We start from the raw sequence: 20,458 nt of genomic DNA, 5'->3' as shown, positions 1-20,458 counted from the left end.
AACCAGGGACTCAGCCGAGTTCAGCTGGTACTGCTAGGGTGCCACAGCCCAACCTCCCACATTTCCACCACAGATGAAGCTTCATACTGCTTAGTCCCCTACTGTTGCTACCTCCGCGGTCATCTAAGGCACCGGAGGAAGCAGCAGGGCCTACCGGAACTGCGTCACAATCGCTCGCCATTCATTCCTATTTCTAGCACGCTCTCTTGCCTCTCTCACATCTATCCTCCTATCACCCAGAGCTTCCTTCACACCATCCATCCACCCAAACCTTGGCCTTCCTCTTGTACTTCTCCCATCAACTCTTGCATTCATCACCTTCTTTAGTAGACAGCCATTTTCCATTCTCTCAACATGGCCAAACCACCTCAACACATTCATATCCACTCTAGCCGCTAACTCATTTCTTACACCCGTTCTCACCCTCACCACTTTGTTCCTAACCCTATCAACTCGAGATACACCAGCCATACTCCTCAGACACTTCATCTCAAACACATTCAATTTCTGTCTCTCCATCACTTTCATTCCCCACAACTCCGATCCATACATCACAGTTGGTACAATCACTTTCTCATATAGAACTCTCTTTACATTCATGCCCAACCCTCTATTTTTTACTACTCCCTTAACTGCCCCCAACACTTTGCAACCTTCATTGACTCTCTGACGTACATCTGCTTCCACTCCACCATTTGCTGCAACAACAGACCCCAAGTACTTAAACTGATCCACCTCCTCAAGTAACTCTCCATTCAACATGACATTCAACCTTGCACCACCTTCCCTTCTCGTACATCTCATAACCTTACTCTTACCCACATTAACTCTCAACTTCATTCTCTCACACACCCTTCCAAATTCTGTCACTAGTCGGTCATGCTTCTCTTCTGTGTCTGCTACCAGTACAGTATCATCCGCAAACAACAACTGATTTACCTCCCATTCATGATCATTCTCGCCTACCAGTTTTAATCCTCGTCCAAGCACTCGAGCATTCACCTCTCTCACCACTCCATCAACATACAAGTTAAACATACATGCATGTGTAATATGTTAATTTACACTACCATTAACAGACAGAGAAAGAAATTTAAGCTTTAAGAGCACAATTTGCAGTGCATATACAGCACAATACTATAGTTATGTAAATTTATAACCAAGCAACAGAAAGCTTACATCAACTGGTCCCCAGGCATCAAGTAGTATACCAGCATCTAAATCTGCAGTAAATCCTGTAGCTGCTCCATCAGTTGAACTTCCCCCTACACCAACTAAGAATTCATCTGTAAATAGAATGATTGATCAGCATTAATGTGCAGGGGAGAAAAAGTCAACACCAAGGTGCATGTCATAACTTATGAAATATTAGATAGCTTGACAATGTTTAAAGAACAGTGATAATGCCATAGAGACTGACTATATATATGCATAAGACGAGCAACCAAGTCCTCTCCAACCCGGGGAAGGCTAGGCAATGGCTGCTGATGACTCAGCAGGTTGAACTATAATTTCTCTTGGACCCATCATCTTTACCTCATAAGGATGGTGAAGTTGCAGACACTACAGAAATACTCTCTAACTTGACTGTGTCTCAAACCCAAGTCCACCAGATCACCAGACAAGGATGTTTCCAATAGGCTACATCGAATTCTTCATAAATTCTAACCATAGTTCATCAAAGTCCCAGACCCTTTAACTTAAATTCTAATGGTAACCTTTGTGCCCGCACTAAGCAAGGTGCTCGTTTTGGTCGAGGTACTGTACTAGCATCTATATTAATGCCAGAAGGAAAAATTCAAGACATGCTAGTGGCTGAGCCTACTTTAGACTGAAGCTCACTGCCATCCAAAAGATGTCACAACCTTTACGATCCCGGTGAAACTTTTAAAAGATACATCCCAAAATCTTTTTCATGTTCCACAGGAACCAGACAATAAGCCAAGCCATTAAGATGGGTTATAACAAGGTTGCTCATGCGTGCTTCCTTCAACAAGCACAGATACCAGGATCCATTCTGCCAGTTCAGTCTATCTCAGAATCCAGTGGTCATAAAGAGCAGGCCAAATCATGGAAATACAAGGGGGATGGCAACAGAAGGATCTGAATTAAATTCGAGAGAGCGAACGTTACCGATTGGTTCACTAGAAGTGCTTGGAAAAATCACAAATTTTAAGTAATTTGTATTTTTCCTAACAGTACTTACCTCGAACTACTTTCTTAGGAGTATCTGGGATCTCCTCCCAACCGACCAGAGTTTTGTGTAGTTTACCCTAGTCCCGTTTTCTATGAGGGGTAACCTCAGGTGGAGTGATACACGCCCTGAGGCTAACCCCAGGTCAGAGAGCATGCTTGCTCAGGTCTCGATTGGAAAAACTTGAGTTAGTCTTGTGTTCAAAACAGGGTCGGTAAAGACAGAATCAGTACCTTAGCCTGAAGACTCGCTGGTCTTCTTGGATTTAGCAAATAAAGCAAAAGTGAAGAGTTTATGAAACTGTCTACTAGCTCATTAACTGCTTGAATGGCACTATCATCGCTACCCCCACTGTAATCAACTAGACTAGTCTTCTCTTAATTTCCCCTGCAACCTGAATGTTAATTTCCATTTATGTTTGGAACTCTGATTGGTCATCTACCAGCTGAACATAATGTACCTGGATAAGAGAAACTATTAGGAAATTAACATTCCTCACAACAATTAATCAAATCCCAGCCCATAACACACACAGAATGAGGATCATGATCAGTATTACGACCCTCACAAGTATTAATAAGAATTCCTGAAGATCTCCCTTATCAACGAGCACAAAAACCAACAATCTGGACACGAGCGAAAAAACGTATAAATTACGTAAGTACGAGATAACTTAAAAGACAAAAATTGTAGCACACCCATGCCGAGATAATTCCCATTAACTGCCAGTCTAAAATACTTCACTAGAGGTGTATTATTACAGTTGAGAAAACAGGAAAATTTTAATTTTAGGGTAAACACCATTAAAACAAAGCTTAAGGAGAAGTACTTTGAACACCAAGGGAGTTTCATAAAATCAATACCTTCTCATGATCCATTTTCTATTTTCCTATGGTGTTAATCTTTGCTACTTTATAATGACAACTGCCTTTGTTGAATATTTTTCTGTTAAGACGACAAAACAACAAATATGATTCAAGCAAGTTCCTCGGCTTTTCCATAACTCCTCCAATATCATTATTATTAATTACTAAGCTACAAACCTAGTTGGAAAAGCAGGATGCTATAAGCCCAGGGGCCCCACCAGGGAAAATATCCCAGTGAGGAAAGGAAACAAGGAAAAATAAAATATTTTAAGAACAGTAACATTAAAATAAATATTTCATATATAAACTTTAAATGATTTAACAAAACAAGAGGAAGAGAAATTAGATAGAATAGTGAGCCCGAGTGCACCCTTAAACAAGAAAACTCTAACCCAAGACAGTGAAAGGTCATGGTAGAGAGACTATGGCACTACCCAAGACTAGAGAACAATGGTTGGATTTTGGAGTGTCACTCTCCTTGAAGAGCTGCTTACCATAGCTAAAGAGTCTCCTCTACCCTTACCAAGAGGAAAGTAGCCACTGACCAATTACAGTGCAGTAGTTAACCCCTTGGGTGAGGAAGAATTGTTTGGTAATCTCAGTCTTGTCAGGTGCATGAGGACAGAGGAGAATCTGTAAAGAATAGGCTAGACTATTTGGCATATGAGTAGGCAAAGTGAAAGAACCGTAACCAGAAAGAAGGATCCAATTTAGTACTGTCTGGCTAGTCAAAGGACCCCATAACTCTCTGGCGGTAGTATTTCAACGGACGGCTGGTGCCCTGGCCAACCTACTACCTACTTGTTGTTTATTTTTCTGGTATGAAGCGTGCTAGAAATAGGAATGAATGGCGAGCGATTGTGACGCAGTTCCGGTAGGCCCTGCTGCTGCCTCAGATGCCTTAGATGACCGCGAAGGTAGCAGCAGTAGGGGATTCAGCATTATGAAGCTTCATCTGTGGTGGATAATGTGGGAGGGTGGGCTGTGTCACCCTATCAGTCCCAGCTGAACTCGGTTGAGTCCCTTGTTAGGCTGGAGGAACGTAGAGAGTAGAGGTCCCCTTTTTGTTTTGTTTCATTTGTTGATGTCGGCTAACCCCCAAAATTGGGGGAAGTGCCTTAGTATATGTATGTATGTATGAAGCCAAAACAAAAACTATGATTTTAGCAAGCTTCTCAGCTTTCCCATAGCTCCTCCAATATTTTCATGATATGCTCATGCAAACTTAATGCTTTACCACTTATACAATACTGTATTATTGTATTGGCAAACTTATTAAGAGTCTTTTAGGCTTGTCTCTTCCTTTATCAGTGTTCATTTATTAACCCCAGTCCATCAAGGACTAGTTTTCAAAATGCCTAACAAGTTTCTTGTTATTCCTGATGATCCTCTGACTTGTTTACTCCACATCTTGCCAAGGGATCTCCTTATCTATTCAGATGTCACATACTATATTGGTCCTTCTAATGTGTCGTCAACATCCTTCAGATTATATTTTGCACATTCATAAAAAATATTTTCAAAATACTAAAATGCCTTAACCATTACAGTATGCTTTCATTGTTCTAAATCACTTATGCCATGGACTGTACTTAATTAGTCAAACTGTTACTACAGTATAAAGTTTCTAAATATACTGATTAAAGGTGAAACTACGTCAAAATGATCATTGTACAGAACTTGTTCCTAGCAATAATTTATTCTTTTTAAATAATGGCATTGTGATAATAAAATTATTTTTTTATTTCTACACTCACCTGATGTTCATACTTCTCTCAAAGCATGGCATATATAGGCGTTTACTCCTTTTAAGGGGCTTGAAAATACCTTTAGTAGCACCTGAATGAAATTACTACTGTATAACATTTTTGGGGGGAATCTTTACAATTAAGTACTAATATTAAAAGACACTTTCCTACACACTAGTGTTTAACTAGAAAAACTTACTCAAGACAGCAACATCAAATATACGGCCGTGGTTAGGATCATGCAGACGCATCACAGAATGTCCAAAGTTATCCTTATTATGCAGTCCAGCATTGACACACAACACCCTTTTATTTTCTCTGTCGGCAATGCACAATACATCACGGGTTTCTTCTATTGCAATTCCATGAGGGACAAACATGGCATCTGAAGAACCATCCATACCTATGGTAAAAAATGCAAATACTTTAAAGGCAATGAAGAAATTATGAAATGTTTTCTGATGAATATCATCTAAAAATTGCTGAAACTTAAAAAGTTGAGAACTACCTTATGGGAGAATATCATTTAATGCAACACACTAAAGGTCTTTGGCAATTACTTTTTTGCTACAATGCAATTTCATTGCTTTCCGTCACTTTTCATTCATTTTCATTGGCATCTTCCCGACTAACTTTGCAATTATTTCAACTTTACTTTCTCATTCAAGAACAAATCCAAAGTGTACAGTTTTCTGAAACTACATAAAGAATAAATGTGAGCAAATGTAATATAAGCAACAAATAAAAAACACAAAATATGATTCCCTAGTAATCAGACAGCTACAGTTTCAAGTCCTATGCATCCCATTTTTTCATTATTCAAAGGTAGGGTTAGGAACGAAGTGGTGAGGGAGAGAACGGGTGTAAGAAATGAGTTAGCGGCTAGAGTGGATATGAATGTGTTGAGGTGGTTTGGCCATGTTGAGAGAATGGAAAATGGTTGTCTGCTAAAGAAGGTGATGAATGCAAGAGTTGATGGGAGAAGTACAAGAGGAAGGCCAAGGTTTGGGTGGATGGATGGTGTGAAGAAAGCTCTGGGTGATAGGAGGATAGATGTGAGAGAGGCAAGAGAGCGTGCTAGAAATAGGAATGAATGGCGAGCGATTGTGACGCAGTTCCAGTAGGCCCTGCTGCTTCCTCCGGTGCCTTAGATGACTGCGGAGGTAGCAGCAGTAAGGGAGTCAGCATTATGAAGCTTCATCTGTGGTGGAAATGTGGGAGGTTGGGCTGTGGCACCCTAGCAGTACCAGCTGAACTCGGTTGAGTCCCTGATTAGGCTGAAGGAACATAGAGAGTAGAGGTCCCCTTTTTGTTTTGTTTCATTGTTGGTGTCGGCTACCCCCCAAAATTGGGGGAAGTGCCTTGGTATATGGATGGATTGTACAAAAGTTCTTGCACAAAAATATGTGAAAGATTTTACCATTCCTACAGTCTACTGCTTTCACATTCATGCAATGAAGTCATACAGACAAACTTTATGTAGCAATGCATCAATTGTATTGAGGATTTCCCTTGTTACCTAACGATAAGAAAACTATAATTCTCGGTAGAAAGTTTAGTTATGTATCACAGGTTTTAAAAGGTATTAAGTTGCTATAAATCTAGCAAAAAATAAATAATTGGATTTGCAATAACTTATAGCTACAAATTTGATAGATTTTATGCTGCAATAAGTTTACTCTGGTCTAACAGGTGTCCAAATTAAAGCATCCAACATGTGCCAAATTTTCATGGGAAAATAGCAAACGCGAGACTTTCATAATTATAATTACAAAATTATCATAAGGTAGAGTGGTTTAAACAAGCCACTGAGCTGAATTACACTCGCAAAGATAAACCAAAATGGTTCAACTTTAATCATTTAAATATTATCTACTGTATTACATTCTTTAAAACTTTAATTGGATATATCAAAAATGAAAATTGACAAAATTTCATGCTGAATGTTGGTTTAACCTTGGACATTAGCATGACATATTTGCTCATTAGTGTTGTCCTTTCATTTTCTCATATGACTAATTAAATCCACGAGTCAAATGTGACCAATTAGTCTAGATAAAATTAGTTCAGTATGGTGCTCTTTTTGCTTTGGTGAACATTGTAGTCCAACAAAGGTTTCAATCTTTACTTTGTCATTAGATTCATCATTCAATAAACCTACATTCTCCAAATCCTACAGCCAACATGAAAAATTAGGTTTTTATTATTTAATGAAATTATTTTACAATATATTTTTCATATACTGTACTGTAGTAAGGTATACATTTTAAAACTCACATTAAATAAGCCTAGTTTAAGATCAATGAAATTTTCACATAAGTTCTCACAAAAATATTAAAAAATCAAGATTAAAAAGTTTTACTCGATTAAAACTCAATATTCATTATCATGACAAAAATCAATATACAGTACACTAACATCCTAATTATACTAATAGGCTACCCTATTATCAAACTCCCTCAAGTTTCCAACCCTTCGAATAAGTTGGACAACTGTGTTATTAAACTTGGCTTTGGTTTGAGTATGATACTGATACGTGTACACAAAATTCCAAACACTGTATAAGGATTCCTACTCCAAAAACATGAGGGTAGAATCACATTTTGGGACTGCCATATTCCCTAGATTAGAAAAAATAAATAATGATATACCAATAATGTAATCAAAATGTGCAAAAACTTCTTTTATAGTAGAAAAGTGATCTCAGCTCGATAATACCTTCTCATAAAACTTATTGTAATGCAATTTGTGGTGTTTAACATTTAATTATTTCTATCAACATCATCTCTAATAACAGTTATTTTGTAATGCTTTTGATGGGTACTTATGTATACAACTGTTCTTAAAATTTCTCTTGCATTTTGATATTTTATTGAATTAACCCTTTTACCCCCAGGCTATTTGGAAATTTCCAACCCTTAACCCCCAGGGGGTTATTTTTTCCCAGCACATTTTGCATTATATTTCTTTTAAATTGCTCTAACAGCCTTAATTTTTGTCATAGAGAGGTCAGGTTGGTCTCATTCTCTTGGAAAATGCCTGAATTTTCTCAAAAAATCATCAAAAATATGAAAAAAAAAATTTTATAGCATTTTTTTGCAAGGACGTACCGGTACGTCCATGAGGGTAAAGGGATGGGTTTTGTGAAACGTACCAGTACGTCCTTTGGGGGTAAAGTGTTAATTGCAACTTCTTATCCTCTCTCTTACAGTGTATGACAATACCTAGATCAACCATATTTGTCATTGCAATTCATCAAGTGTACATTAGGTACCATAGCAGTTAAAATATGAATCGGAAAGTCTATGCTGTGCAATGTCTATTCATAATCATGGAAAAAAGAGGCTCCAATATGAGGTGTAACGACCCTCAGATACAAATAACAAATCAAGTTACCTGATGGTGAGGACAAGAGGATTAAGAATGACATCGTGATAAAATGTTATTTTCATTAGTAAAATAAATTTTTGAATATACTTACCCGGTGATCATATTGCTGTCAGCTCTGCTGCCCGACAGAAAAACCTAAGGACAAAATACGCCAGCGATCGCTATACAGGTGGGGGTGTACATCAACAGCGCCATCTGTCGAGCAGGTACTCAAGTACTCCATGTCAACACAGAACCAATTTTCTCCTCGGCCCACTGGGTCTCTATTGGGGAGGAAGGGTGGGTCCTTTAATTTATGATCACCGGGTAAGTATATTCAAAAATTTATTTTACTAATGAAAATAACATTTTTCAATATTAAACTTAGCCGGTGATCATATAGCTGATTCACACCCAGGGGGGTGGGTAGAGACCAGCATATATGTTAACATTAAGAGCTAAGTATTTTGTATTTCATTTTAGCAGTTATTCAAAATAACAAACATAAAATTAATAAGTACCTGGTAAGGAAGTCGACTTGAACAATTACTCTGCCTTTTTAAGTACGTCTTCCTTACTGAGCCTCGCGATCCTCATAGGATGCTGAGCGACTCCTAGGAGCTGAAGTATGAAGGGTTGCAACCCATACTAAAGGACCTCATCAAAACCTCTAATCTAGGCGCTTCTCAAGAAAAGAATTTGACCACCCGCCAAATCAACCAAGATGCGAAAGGCTTCTTAGCCTTCCGGACAACCCAAAAACAACAATAAAAAACATTTCAAGAGAAAGATTAAAAAGGTTATGGGATTAGGGGAATGTAGTGGTTGAGCCCTCACCCACTACTGCACTCGCTGCTACGAATGGTCCCAGGGTGTAGCAGTTCTCGTAAAGAGACTGGACATCTTTAAGATAAAATGATGCAAACACTGACTTGCTTCTCCAATAGGTTGCATCCATTACACTCTGCAGAGATCTGTTTTGTTTGAAGGCCACTGAAGTTGCGACAGCTCTAACTTCATGTGTCCTTACCTTCAGCAAAGCATGGTCCTCCTCATTCAGATGGGAGTGAGCTTCTCGAATCAAAAGTCTGATATAGTAAGAAACGGCATTCTTCGACATAGGTAAAGAAGGTTTCTTAATAGCGCACCATAAAGCTTCTGACTGACCTCGTAATGGCTTAGTACGTTTCAAATAGTACTTAAGAGCTCTTACAGGGCATAGTACTCTTTCTTGTTCATTTCCAACCAAATTAGAAAGGCTTGGAATCTCGAACGATTTGGGCCAAGGACGAGAAGGAAGTTCGTTTTTGGCTAGAAAACCAAGCTGTAAGGAACATGTAGCCGTTTCAGATGTAAATCCAATGTTCCTGCTGAAGGCGTGTATCTCACTGACTCTTTTAGCTGTTGCTAAGCAGACGAGGAAAAGGGACTTCAGAGTGAGATCTTTAAAAGAGGCTGATTGAAGTGGTTCGAACCTTGCTGACATAAGGAACCTTAGTACCACGTCTAAGTTCCAACCTGGTGTGGCCAAACGACGCTCCTTCGAGGTCTCAAAAGACTTAAGGAGGTCCTGTAGATCTTTGTTGTTTTAAAGATCTAAGCCTCTGTGACGGGAGACTGCTGCCAACATGCTTCTGTAACCCTTGATCGTGGGAGCTGAAAGAGATCTTTCCTTCCTAAGGTATAAAAGGAAGTCAGCTATCTGAGTTACAGAGGTACTGGTTGAGGATACTGATCTCAACTTGCACCAGCCTCGGAAGACTTCCCACTTCGACTGGTAGACTTTAAGAGTGGATGTCCTCCTTGCTCTAGCAATCGCTCTGGCTGCCTCCTTCGAAAAGCCTCTAGCTCTCGAGAGTCTTTCGATAGTCTGAAGGCAGTCAGACAAGAGCGTGGAGGCTTGGGTGTACCTTCTTTACATGCGGCTGACGCAGAAGGTCCACTCTTAGAGGAAGTGTTCTGGGAACGTCTACTAGCCATTGCAGTACCTCGGTGAACCATTCTCTCGCGGGCCAGAGGGGAGCAACCAACGTCAACCTTGTCCCTTCGTGAGAGGCGAACTTCTGCAGTACTCTGTTGACAATCTTGAACGGGGGGAATGCATACAGGTCTAGATGGGACCAATCCAGAAGGAAGGCATCTATGTGAACTGTTGCTGGGTCCGGAATCGGTGAGCAATAAATTGGGAGCCTCTTGGTCATCGAGGTTGCAAACAGATCTATGGTAGGCTGACCCCACAGGGCCCATAGTCTGTTGCATACATTCTTGTGAAGGGTCCACTCTGTTGGGATGATTTGACCCTTCCGGCTGAGGCGGTCTGCCATGACATTCATGTTGCCTTGAATGAACCTCGTTACTAGGGATATTTTTCGATCTCTTGACCAGGTGAGGAGGTCCCTTGCGATCTCGTACAACGTCATCGAATGAGTCCCTCCTTGCTTGGAGATGTACGCCAGAGCTGTGGTGTTGTTGGAGTTCACCTCCACTACCTTGCCTAGAAGGAGGGACTTGAAGCTTCTCAAGGCCAGATGAACTGCCAGTAGCTCCTTGCAGTTGATGTGCAACGTTCTTTGATCCGAATTCCACGTGCCCGAGCATTCCCGACCGTCCAATGTCGCACCCCAGCCCGTGTCCGATGCGTCCGAGAAGAGAAGGTGGTTGGGGGTCTGAACAGCCAGTGGCAGACCCTCCCTGAGGAGAATGTTGTTCTTCCACCAAGTCAGTGAAGACTTCATCTTCTCGGAAATAGGAATCGAGACCGCTTCTAGCGTCTTGTCCTTTCTCCAGTGAACAGTCAGGTGAAATTGAAGGGGTCGGAGGTGGAGTCTCCCTAACGCGATGAACTGGTCCAGCGATGAAAGCGTCCCTATCAGACTCATCCACTGTCTGACTGAACATCGGTCCTTCTTCAGCATGTTCTGGATGCATCCTTGGGCTTGACTGATTCGGGGGGCCGACGGAAAAGCCCGAAAAGCTAGACTCTGAATCTCCATTCCTAGGTAGACTATAGTTTGGGATGGGACGAGTTGGGACTTTTCCATATTGACCAGGAGACCCAATTCCTTGGTCAGATCTAGAGTCCAAGTTAGATTCTCCAGACAGCGACGACTTGACGAAGCTCTTAGAAGCCAGTCGTCCAAATAGAGGGAGGCTCTGATGTCTGCTAAATGCAGGAATTTGGCAATATTCCTCATCAGTTTCGTAAAAACAAGAGGTGCCATGCTTAGGCCAAAGCACAGGACTTGAAACTGGTATACAACCTCCCCGAAAACGAACCTTAGAAAAGGTTGGGAATCTGGGTGGATGGGGACGTGAAAGTAAGCGTCCTTTAGGTCCAACGAGACCATCCAGTCCTCCTTCCTGACCGATGCCAGAACTGACTTCGTCGTCTCCATGGTGAACGTCTGCTTTGTGACAAAGACATTCAGAGCACTGACGTCTAGCACCGGCCTCCACCCTCCTGTCTTCTTGGCCACTAAGAAGAGACGGTTGTAGAAGCCCGGGGATTGATGGTCCCGGACTATGACCACCGCTTCCTTTTGTAATAAGAGAGACACCTCTTGCTGTAAAGCTAGTCTCTTGTCCTCCTCTCTGTACCTGGGAGAGAGGTCGATGGGAGTTGTTGCTAGAGGGGGATTGCACAAGAGAGTAACTTCACAGACTGTGCGTCTGCACCCCTGTTCTCCCAGGCCTGCCAGTAGTTCTTGAGCCTGGCTCCCACTGCTGTCTGAAGAAGGTGGCAGTCAGACTCTGCCTCTAGAAGACTTGGAACCCTTCCTCTTGCTCCCACGTTGACCTTCGGCACGAGCACCTCCTCTGCTGGAGGCTCTGCCACGAAAGGGGGGAATGAAGCTTGACGCTGGAGTGTCCATCCTGGGTCTAGGCACGGAGGGAGGGGTGACTTTGCGTGCGGAAGACGCAACCAGATCATGAGTGTCTTTCTGGATCAAGGAGGCGGCAATCTCCTTGATCAACTCTTCAGGGAAGAGACACTTCGAGAGCGGAGCAAACATGAGCTCCGACTTTTGACATGGGGTGACTCCAGCTGACAAGAAGGAGCAAAGGTGATCCCGCTTCTTGAGGACCCCGGACACGAAAGAAGCCGCAAGCTCACTAGAACCATCCCGGATGGCTTTGTCCATGCAGGACATAATGAGCATGGAAGTCTCCTTGTCAGAAGGGGAGGTCTTCCTGCTCAACGCTCCCAAACACCAGTCCAAGAAGTTAAAGACTTCGAAAGCTCGAAAGACTCCTTTCATAAGATGGTCCATATCCGAAGGAGTCCAACAAATCTTGGAGCGTCTCATGGCCAGCCTGCGGGGAGAGTCTACCAGACTTGAGAAGTCGCCCTGGGCAGAGGCAGGAACTCCCAAGCCGAGAACTTCTCCCGTGGCATACCAGACGCTAGATCTGGAAGCAAGCTTGGCCGGGGGAAACATGAATGCTGTCTTCCCAAGCTGCTTCTTGGACTGCAACCAATCTCCCAGTACCCTTAAAGCTCTCTTGGACGAGCGAGCGAGTACGAGCTTCGTAAAGGCAGGAGCGGATGACTGCATGCCTAAAGCGAACTCAGAGGGGGGCGAGCGAGGTGCTGCAGACACAAACTGATCAGGATATAAATCCTTGAACAGCGCAAGCACTTTCCTAAAGTCTAAGGAGGGAGGCGAAGTCTTGGGTTCGTCGATGTCTGAGTGTTGGTCGTCAAGATGCGCAGCTTCGTCATCATCAGAGAGTCCATCGTCTGAATGTTGATGAGGAAGCGGCAAAGGAGTAGGTAAACGCTGGGCGGCTGAGTCCGGCAGCACGGGTGCATGCGTGGCTGCACTGGACCCAACTTCATGGAAACGTTGGTCAGTCTGAGAACTGGCAACCACCATAGCTGTGTGGGGACACAAGGCGTCTACTCCTGACTGCGGTTGAGTAGCGGGAACCACAGTGGGTTGCGGAGGTTGACGCACAGCGTCAAAACACGGCAACTTAACTCCACCCTCCTGTTGTTGAGGTAACACGCGAACATCCACGGAGGGTTCCGTGCGTCGGTGAACGTCAACAAGCGTCTGGCAGGGTCGACTGCGCATGGGTGGAGGTACTCTCACAGCTGCAGTGCGGGAGCAGGTAGCGTCAGCGTCTGCTGGGCGCACAACCGTGGTAGGGAGTAGGCTAACGGGTGCAGCGTCAACCTTCTCCGCACGATACTCCTGCATGAACGTAGCTAACTGAGTCTGCATAGACTGAAGCCAAGACCACTTAGGATCTACAGCAGCAGGTGCGGCAACAGACGGTGTTACTGCCTGTTGCGGTACCGCTTTGCCTCTCTTAGGAGGTGTGCAGTCGTCGGAAGACTGCGGCGAGTCCGAACTGACCCAGTGGCTACACCTGGGCCGTTGGACTGGCGCGGAAGGGACCTTGCGTTTAAGAGGACGTGAGACCTCGGTCCATCGTTTCTTGCGTGAAACCTCTTCCGCAGACGAGGAATGAACGGGCTCACTCGTCTTCTTGTGGGTGGGACGATCTGGGAAAGATACGTCCGAAACCACGGAGGGAACGTCTGTCCGCTGATTAAAGCCTGTCGAACCCTTTGGTCGTACGACATTGCTTCTCCCCTGGGCTTGGGAGCTTGCAAGAGGTCCCGGACTGGGAGGACGACAGGCACGGACAGACGCACCCTCATGCGTAACACTAACACTTTTCACTGCACTAACCACTTCACTTCCCACTGCACTTTTACCCTTCAACTCCCTGACGTCAGCCATGAGTAGGTTGCGGTCACTCGCCAAAGACTCGACTCTCTCACCCAGAACCTGAATGGCACGCATCATATCTGCCATCGAAGGTTGTTGAGTGCTAGAAGGGGGATCAGGAGCAACCACTACAGGGGAAGGAATAGGTTGTGGGGCATGGGGAGAGGAATAATCAACTGAGCGAGACGAACTCCTCCTGACTTTATCTCTCTCTAGCCTACGTGAATATTTCAGGAATTCTTGAAAATCGAATTCCGAAACCCCAGCGCATTCCTCACACCGATCTTCCAATTGACAGGATTTACCCCGACAATTGGAACAAATGGTGTGTGGATCGATAGAGGCCTTCGGAAGACGCCTTGAACAGTCCCTAGCGCTACACTTCCTGTACTTGGGAACTTGAGAAGGGTCAGACATCTTGAATTAGTCAAAAGGGGGAATTCAAAATCTATCCAAGTCGTCAACAATTAATCCAAAATTCAATAAAAGAATGCAAGGAAGTATTGAAGATAACCTCTGCACAGCGAAAGCTAATAACCAGAAATGAATACTTCACCAAATAACGTGAAAATCAATCCAGAAAGCAACAGCGTATTTAGTAGGTCTTGCCGGTGGCACGACAGAGAGAAAATTGGTTCTGTGTTGACATGGAGTACTTGATTACCTGCTCGACAGATGGCGCTGTTGATGTACACCCCCACCTGTATAGCGATCGCTGGCGTATTTTGTCCTTAGGTTTTTCTGTCGGGCAGCAGAGCTGACAGCAATATGATCACCGGCTAAGTTTAATATTGAAAATTAGAAGATTTAAAACCTCACGTTTATAAGAATTGTAATTAAACTAATTAAAAACTAACTAAACTTCCCATCAACCAAATTGAAAGGATCATGGGCAGAAAATATTCAATAGTTTATTTACAATATATTAACTTCAGTACTGTATTCAGAATTTGATTTTTAGTCTACCTGTGATATTGCCATCTTTAGTAATTTCTTCATCAAAAATGTTCAATCTCAGACAAAATTTTCTAAGTATGGTATTTAAAAAATTTTTTTTACAGTATACTGTACACTGTATGGTACTGCATTGCATTTGTAAATGCTTATCCACAATATACTGTCTACTATCGTATGATGCAAATTGAAGACCCAAATTTTTTAAGCTAATTTTGAAGGGGGTCACTAAGAAATACAAAATCATTACTCACAACAGGCTATTTCATCAATAAGTTACTCTTCCCAAAACTAAACCAAACTTGATAAAAAAAAACATGTAATCCTGAATCCAATGGCCTGTTACCACGACACTATGTTATGTTATCTACAAATAAAGAAGCAATTGTGGTGGCAAGTACTGAGTACTGTATTGCCGAAAGCTGAACTTTTCGTACTGTAAACACCATTGCTTTTTAATAATATGCAGAGCCAGCAGAGAGTTACAAAACTTGCATTCATACAAGATTTATTAACTAGTTCTTAAAAATTAACATTACAGTGCACTGTACTACAGTATACTTGATAAATGCTATCCTAATATTGATGTTAAATGAAAATTTCTCTACCACAAAAACAATTATGAACATCAACTTCACCTCACTGGGATAAGAGACAGACAAAACCCTTTCCCCAATTACTGTAATTACAATCAAACAACACAAATGTTTTACATGAATGAAAGACTATCATAAGAGAAGTCTGAAAAGTAGATTACATCAGTGACATACCTGGGTGACCAAATTTCCCAATAAGTTTTGCATCAGAGTTGTAGCGTAGAATACGGGCATTGCAATAACCATCCGCTACATAAAAGTCGCCCGTAGATGAGACTGCAACACTAGTGGGCTTGCACATGTGAACATCATCAGCACCAGGCGTTTTGGCTTCCCCAAGGGTCAACTCTGGTTTCTCACTCCCAGGTGTGAACTGTGAAAAAGAAACATGTTTCAGTCTACTCACCTAAACCATTCAACCAACAAATCTAAATACTATTTACTATACTCTACAATATTAAAACTTAATTGATAACAAAACTAAAGGAAATTACCAAGGAACTTCCTATATGCAAAAAAGGATTCACTCACATATTTGAAAATTCATAATAACAATAGCCATGCATCCTAAACAAGCTATAACTAGGTACAGTAGTAGGTTGGCCAGGGTACCAGCCACCCGTTGAGATACCACTACTAGAGAGTTATGGGGTCCTTTGACTGGCCAGACAATACTACATTGGATCCTTCTCACTGGTTACGGTTCATTTTCACTTTGCCTACACATACACCGAATAGTCTGGCGTATTCTTTACAGATTCTCCTCTGTCCTCATACACCTGACAACACTGATTACCAAACAATTCTTCTTCACCCAAGAGGTTAACTACTGTACTTAGAAGGACACTCCAAAATCAAACCATTGTTCTCTAGTCTTGGATAGTGCCATAGCCTGTCTTGGGTTTGTTCTCTTGCTTGAGGGTACACTCGAGCACACTTCTATCTAGTTTCTCTTTCTCTTGTTTCGTTAAATATTTATTTAGATGATGTTACTGTTCTTGAAATATTTTATTTTTCCTCGTTTCCTTTCCTCACTGGGCTATTTTCCCTGTTGGGGCCCCTGGGCTTATAGCATCCAGCTTTTCCAACTAGGGTTGTAGCTTAGCAAGTAATATAATAATAACAATAACTATCACATGGGAATCTCCAGAGGAACTTTTGATGAATAACCGTAATGATATTCAACATTAATTAAAGTGGAATTTCTCAAATTACAGACTAAAACCACCCCTATAATTCTTCGAGACCTTTAAAAATCATTCTCAACTAGTTTTGATTTTGAACTCTTTCTATATGAAATTCACTTATTGTTCATATTGTTTCTTCAGAAGCTAGGTTTAATAGACACTTACCCGTAATGTTTCAAGAATTTTCCCATATTCTTCCGCTTCAATAAATACATGACCTTTACAAAGAAATAGAACCTTCACCTTCTAGCAGTAAATGGTTAAGAAGCCCAGAACTGCCATATCAGATACTTACCTCACAGTTTTCTCCATATCACCCATTTTCCAGATTGTTTACATTCTGGCCATTAACCCTTTCACCCCCAAAGGACCTACTGGTACGTTTCACAAAACTCATCCCTTTACCCCCATGGACGTACCGGTACGTCCTTGCAAAAAACTGCTATTTAAATTTTTTTTTTGCTTATTTTTGAAAATTTTTTGAGAAACTTCAGGCATTTTCCAAGAGAATGAGACCAACCTGACCTTTCTCTGATGAAAATTAAGGCTGTTAGAGTAATTTAAAAAAAATATACTGCAAAATGTGCTTGAAAAAAAAATTAACCCCTGGGGGTTAGGGTTGGAAATTTCCAAATAGCCTGGGGGTAAAAGGGTTAAGATATTTTCCATTGATTTTGCTAGAAATTATTACCTGGAATGTGCATGAGAATCATTGCTGGGAGATAACGGTCCATATTCCCTTTGTGTATGATGTCAGGGCCAATAGTGTGATTTAAATAATTATGGAGAGTGCGTTTAAATCTTGGTACCACTCTTGGAAAAGTATGTTCCAATGGTTGCCTATCAAGTTAACAGTCGTAAGCATAAAAGGAAACTTGCCAGTGAAGATTAGGCTAGTTCATTATAGATTTTTCCAGGTTCAAGTATAAAGCTGTTAATTTATTTGCTGTACTTTATCAAACTACATACTGTAATTTACTTGTAAAGATAAGGTATCTAGCTTATAAATTAATAAAACTAAAGAATTTTTCAAACTTGGTCAGTTATGAAGATAACACTAACTCAACCAAATTAGGAAATACATCTTGGAGAGAAAAATAAAAGTTCCCAACAGTTCCATATACTGTTTCAATTATAAAGTCCCCGTTTTCCACTATTCTTTCCTTGTTTTATATAAACTTTTGTAAATAAGATTATATATAAATAAACTGTATTATTCTGTCTATGATAATAAGAAATACTATCTCCTACCACTGTATTACTTCAAGTCAAACAGAGAATTAAGTTGAAGACGCTTGTTGTTAATTTAAAATAGCAATATATAGTATAGTTAAAGAAAATCTATTACTATTGAGGCGCCTCTTAGACATATCGGGTGGAACCCACCAACCAACAGCTCTGAAATGATACACGTTTCCAGGTTGGAGAACCAAGTCTTTGAAAAACATACCCGAATCAAAATTTTCCTCCCAAAAGACGTTACCTTGAAAACTTGATGAAGGGCAACATCCGTCAGCCACGTATTGCCTTTCTGATCAACAGTGATGCCGTGGGGAAGATAAAACATATCCTTGCCCCATGATTTCAAGATATCACCATTCTGAGGATCAAGAACCATCACCACATCCTCATCGATGGGCCCTTGCCCTTGGAAGTGATGAGTCGAGTTGAAAGTCCTGTCATAAGAACATAAATGAGTTGATACATACATACATACATATACCAAGGCACTTCCCCCAATTTTGGGGGGTAGCCGACATCAACAAATGAAACAAAACAAAAACAAAAAAGGGGACCTCTACTCTCTACGTTCCTCCAGCCTAACAAGGGACTCAACCGAGTTAATATCTTAATAACTTTTTCATGCATAGAATCAGAGCAAATTATTATTTCTACAAATTTAACAATACCCTGCATGTGTATAAACTTTATGATGAGCAGTGTACATTGCAGATCAAGAGCACTCACAGCTAGTATTGCCTGTTATCACCGATCCCCTATTTGTTCCTGCACACAAATGATAATTTTATCTATTAAACTATTTAATAGTTATCTTAATATTACAATTACTATTAAAACAATAATAATAATAATAAATAATAAGTGATAAGTACTAAGTAATAAGTAATAAATAATAAGTGATAAGTACTAAGTAATAAGTAATAAATAATAAATAAATGATAAATAAATAAATAAATAATAATAATTATAACAATTATAACAGATTTTATAGGTAATTTGTGTTTTTCCTAGCAGTACAAACCTGAGTCCATTAAACAGAAGTATGAAATAACCAAAGATTTTTTAAGAAATTTTCATTTTTTTGAGCTGTAAAAAACCATTAAATAAGAGTACAACTTCAGCTCAAGCTGAAATGGCCACTGAATCATGAAGTAGTTATAACTACCAATGGTAGCCTTGTCATGTTTAGTGGGAGGTAGTACCTATGAACCAAATTTTGTCTAGTTCAACTTCCCCAAGAATGTCAATCTTCCTGATCCTATATAGGAGAACAGGTGATATCTCATGCATAGACCCTACAGATCAAGAAGCCAGGAAAAAACACATTGCAGAAGCAACAGTTGCTGTCTCCGATGCCTTAGATGACCGCGGAGGTAGAAGCAGTAGGGGATTCAGCATTTTGAAGCTTCGTCTGTGGTGGATAATGTGGGAGGATGGGCTGTGGCACCGTAGCAGTACCAGCTGAACTCGGTTGAGTCCCTTGTTAGGCTGGAGGAACGTAGAGAGTAGAGGTCCCCTTTTTTGTTTTGTTTCTTTTGTTGATGTCGGCTACCCCCCAAAATTGGGGGAAGTGCCTTGGTATATGTATGTAGAAGCAACAGGTCAATCTGCGAAGCATGAAATACAGCAAAGCTCCGTAAATGGCTTACATTTCCAAGTCAAAGGAGGATCTCATCCAATTGACAATGCAAAACACTTCTTGGACTTCCTTCTCTTCTTCCCATACATCTCCTATTGGAGGGAGCCCTGTTCAAACAATTAAAGAGTGAAAAAAGTGCACTAAATGTCCCCTACAATACAAATGCTTCATGTGGGGAGCTACAGTATATCAAATTAGTCAAATCTACCCTTACACCTATGGCTTTCCACAACAACAGACTAGGAAAAAGTGGCTAGATGATACAGTACTTTTACTTCACTCACCAAGCAACTTAGTTACCAACCTTCAAGTGTATACCGCTGAAGCAGGACGATACATTTTAAGGGAAACGAGCCTTCTCTTCCCAAATCAGGTAGAACCCCGAACTCTGAGTCAAGTTAGGAATGGGATGGAATGAAATGTAAGAATGTTAACCATATGAATGAGCACAAGGGAGACTAGACTGTAAATATACACTCATACTTTGTTTCTGGTAATCAAGTCTTCATTTTTTTTTCAGACATTTTCACTTTTCAAAAAATTCTTATGCTGTAGGGGCTTGTTTAAAGGCCTCTCATGAATGGCAGAGGCAAGGAACAGCAGGACAATGCTCTAGAGACTGACCATTTATACATATGATCAGCACCCAATGCCCCTCTCCACCAAAGCTAGGACCAAAGAGGGCCAGGCAATGCCTGCTGATGACTCAGCAGATAGACTTATGGGCTTCCCCAAACACCCCATCCTTAGCTCACAAGGATGTTGAGGTTGCAGGAACCAACGAAACTAACGAGTTTGAGCAGGGCCGGAAACCCAGTCTGGCAACCACCAGTCAGGGGCGTTACCACATCGGCCACCACGCATTTTAAACGATTCTTATACTGTATTTACTTGTATCAAAAATAGATATATTTTGGAGTGA

The 20,458-nt window shown here is 41.3% G+C and overlaps 1 protein-coding gene across 1 annotated transcript in view; it reads right to left on the bottom strand.

The window, feature by feature from the left end:
* LOC137638539 (peptidyl-alpha-hydroxyglycine alpha-amidating lyase 2-like) overlaps positions 1–20,458 on the bottom strand; it is a 44,856-nt gene that overhangs the window by 3,579 nt on the left and 20,819 nt on the right. The window contains exons 3-6 of the mRNA XM_068370669.1: positions 18,139–18,331; positions 15,643–15,841; positions 5,008–5,211; positions 1,180–1,286 (exon numbers count right to left, since the gene is read on the bottom strand). Coding sequence (XP_068226770.1) covers positions 1,180–1,286; positions 5,008–5,211; positions 15,643–15,841; positions 18,139–18,331 — 703 coding nt within the window. The remainder of the gene's footprint in view (positions 1–1,179; positions 1,287–5,007; positions 5,212–15,642; positions 15,842–18,138; positions 18,332–20,458) is intronic.

Source organism: Palaemon carinicauda, chromosome 3 (genome assembly GCF_036898095.1).
Source record: "Palaemon carinicauda isolate YSFRI2023 chromosome 3, ASM3689809v2, whole genome shotgun sequence".
NCBI lineage: Eukaryota > Metazoa > Arthropoda > Malacostraca > Decapoda > Palaemonidae > Palaemon > Palaemon carinicauda.
This window is presented reverse-complemented; position numbering and strand designations above follow the sequence as displayed.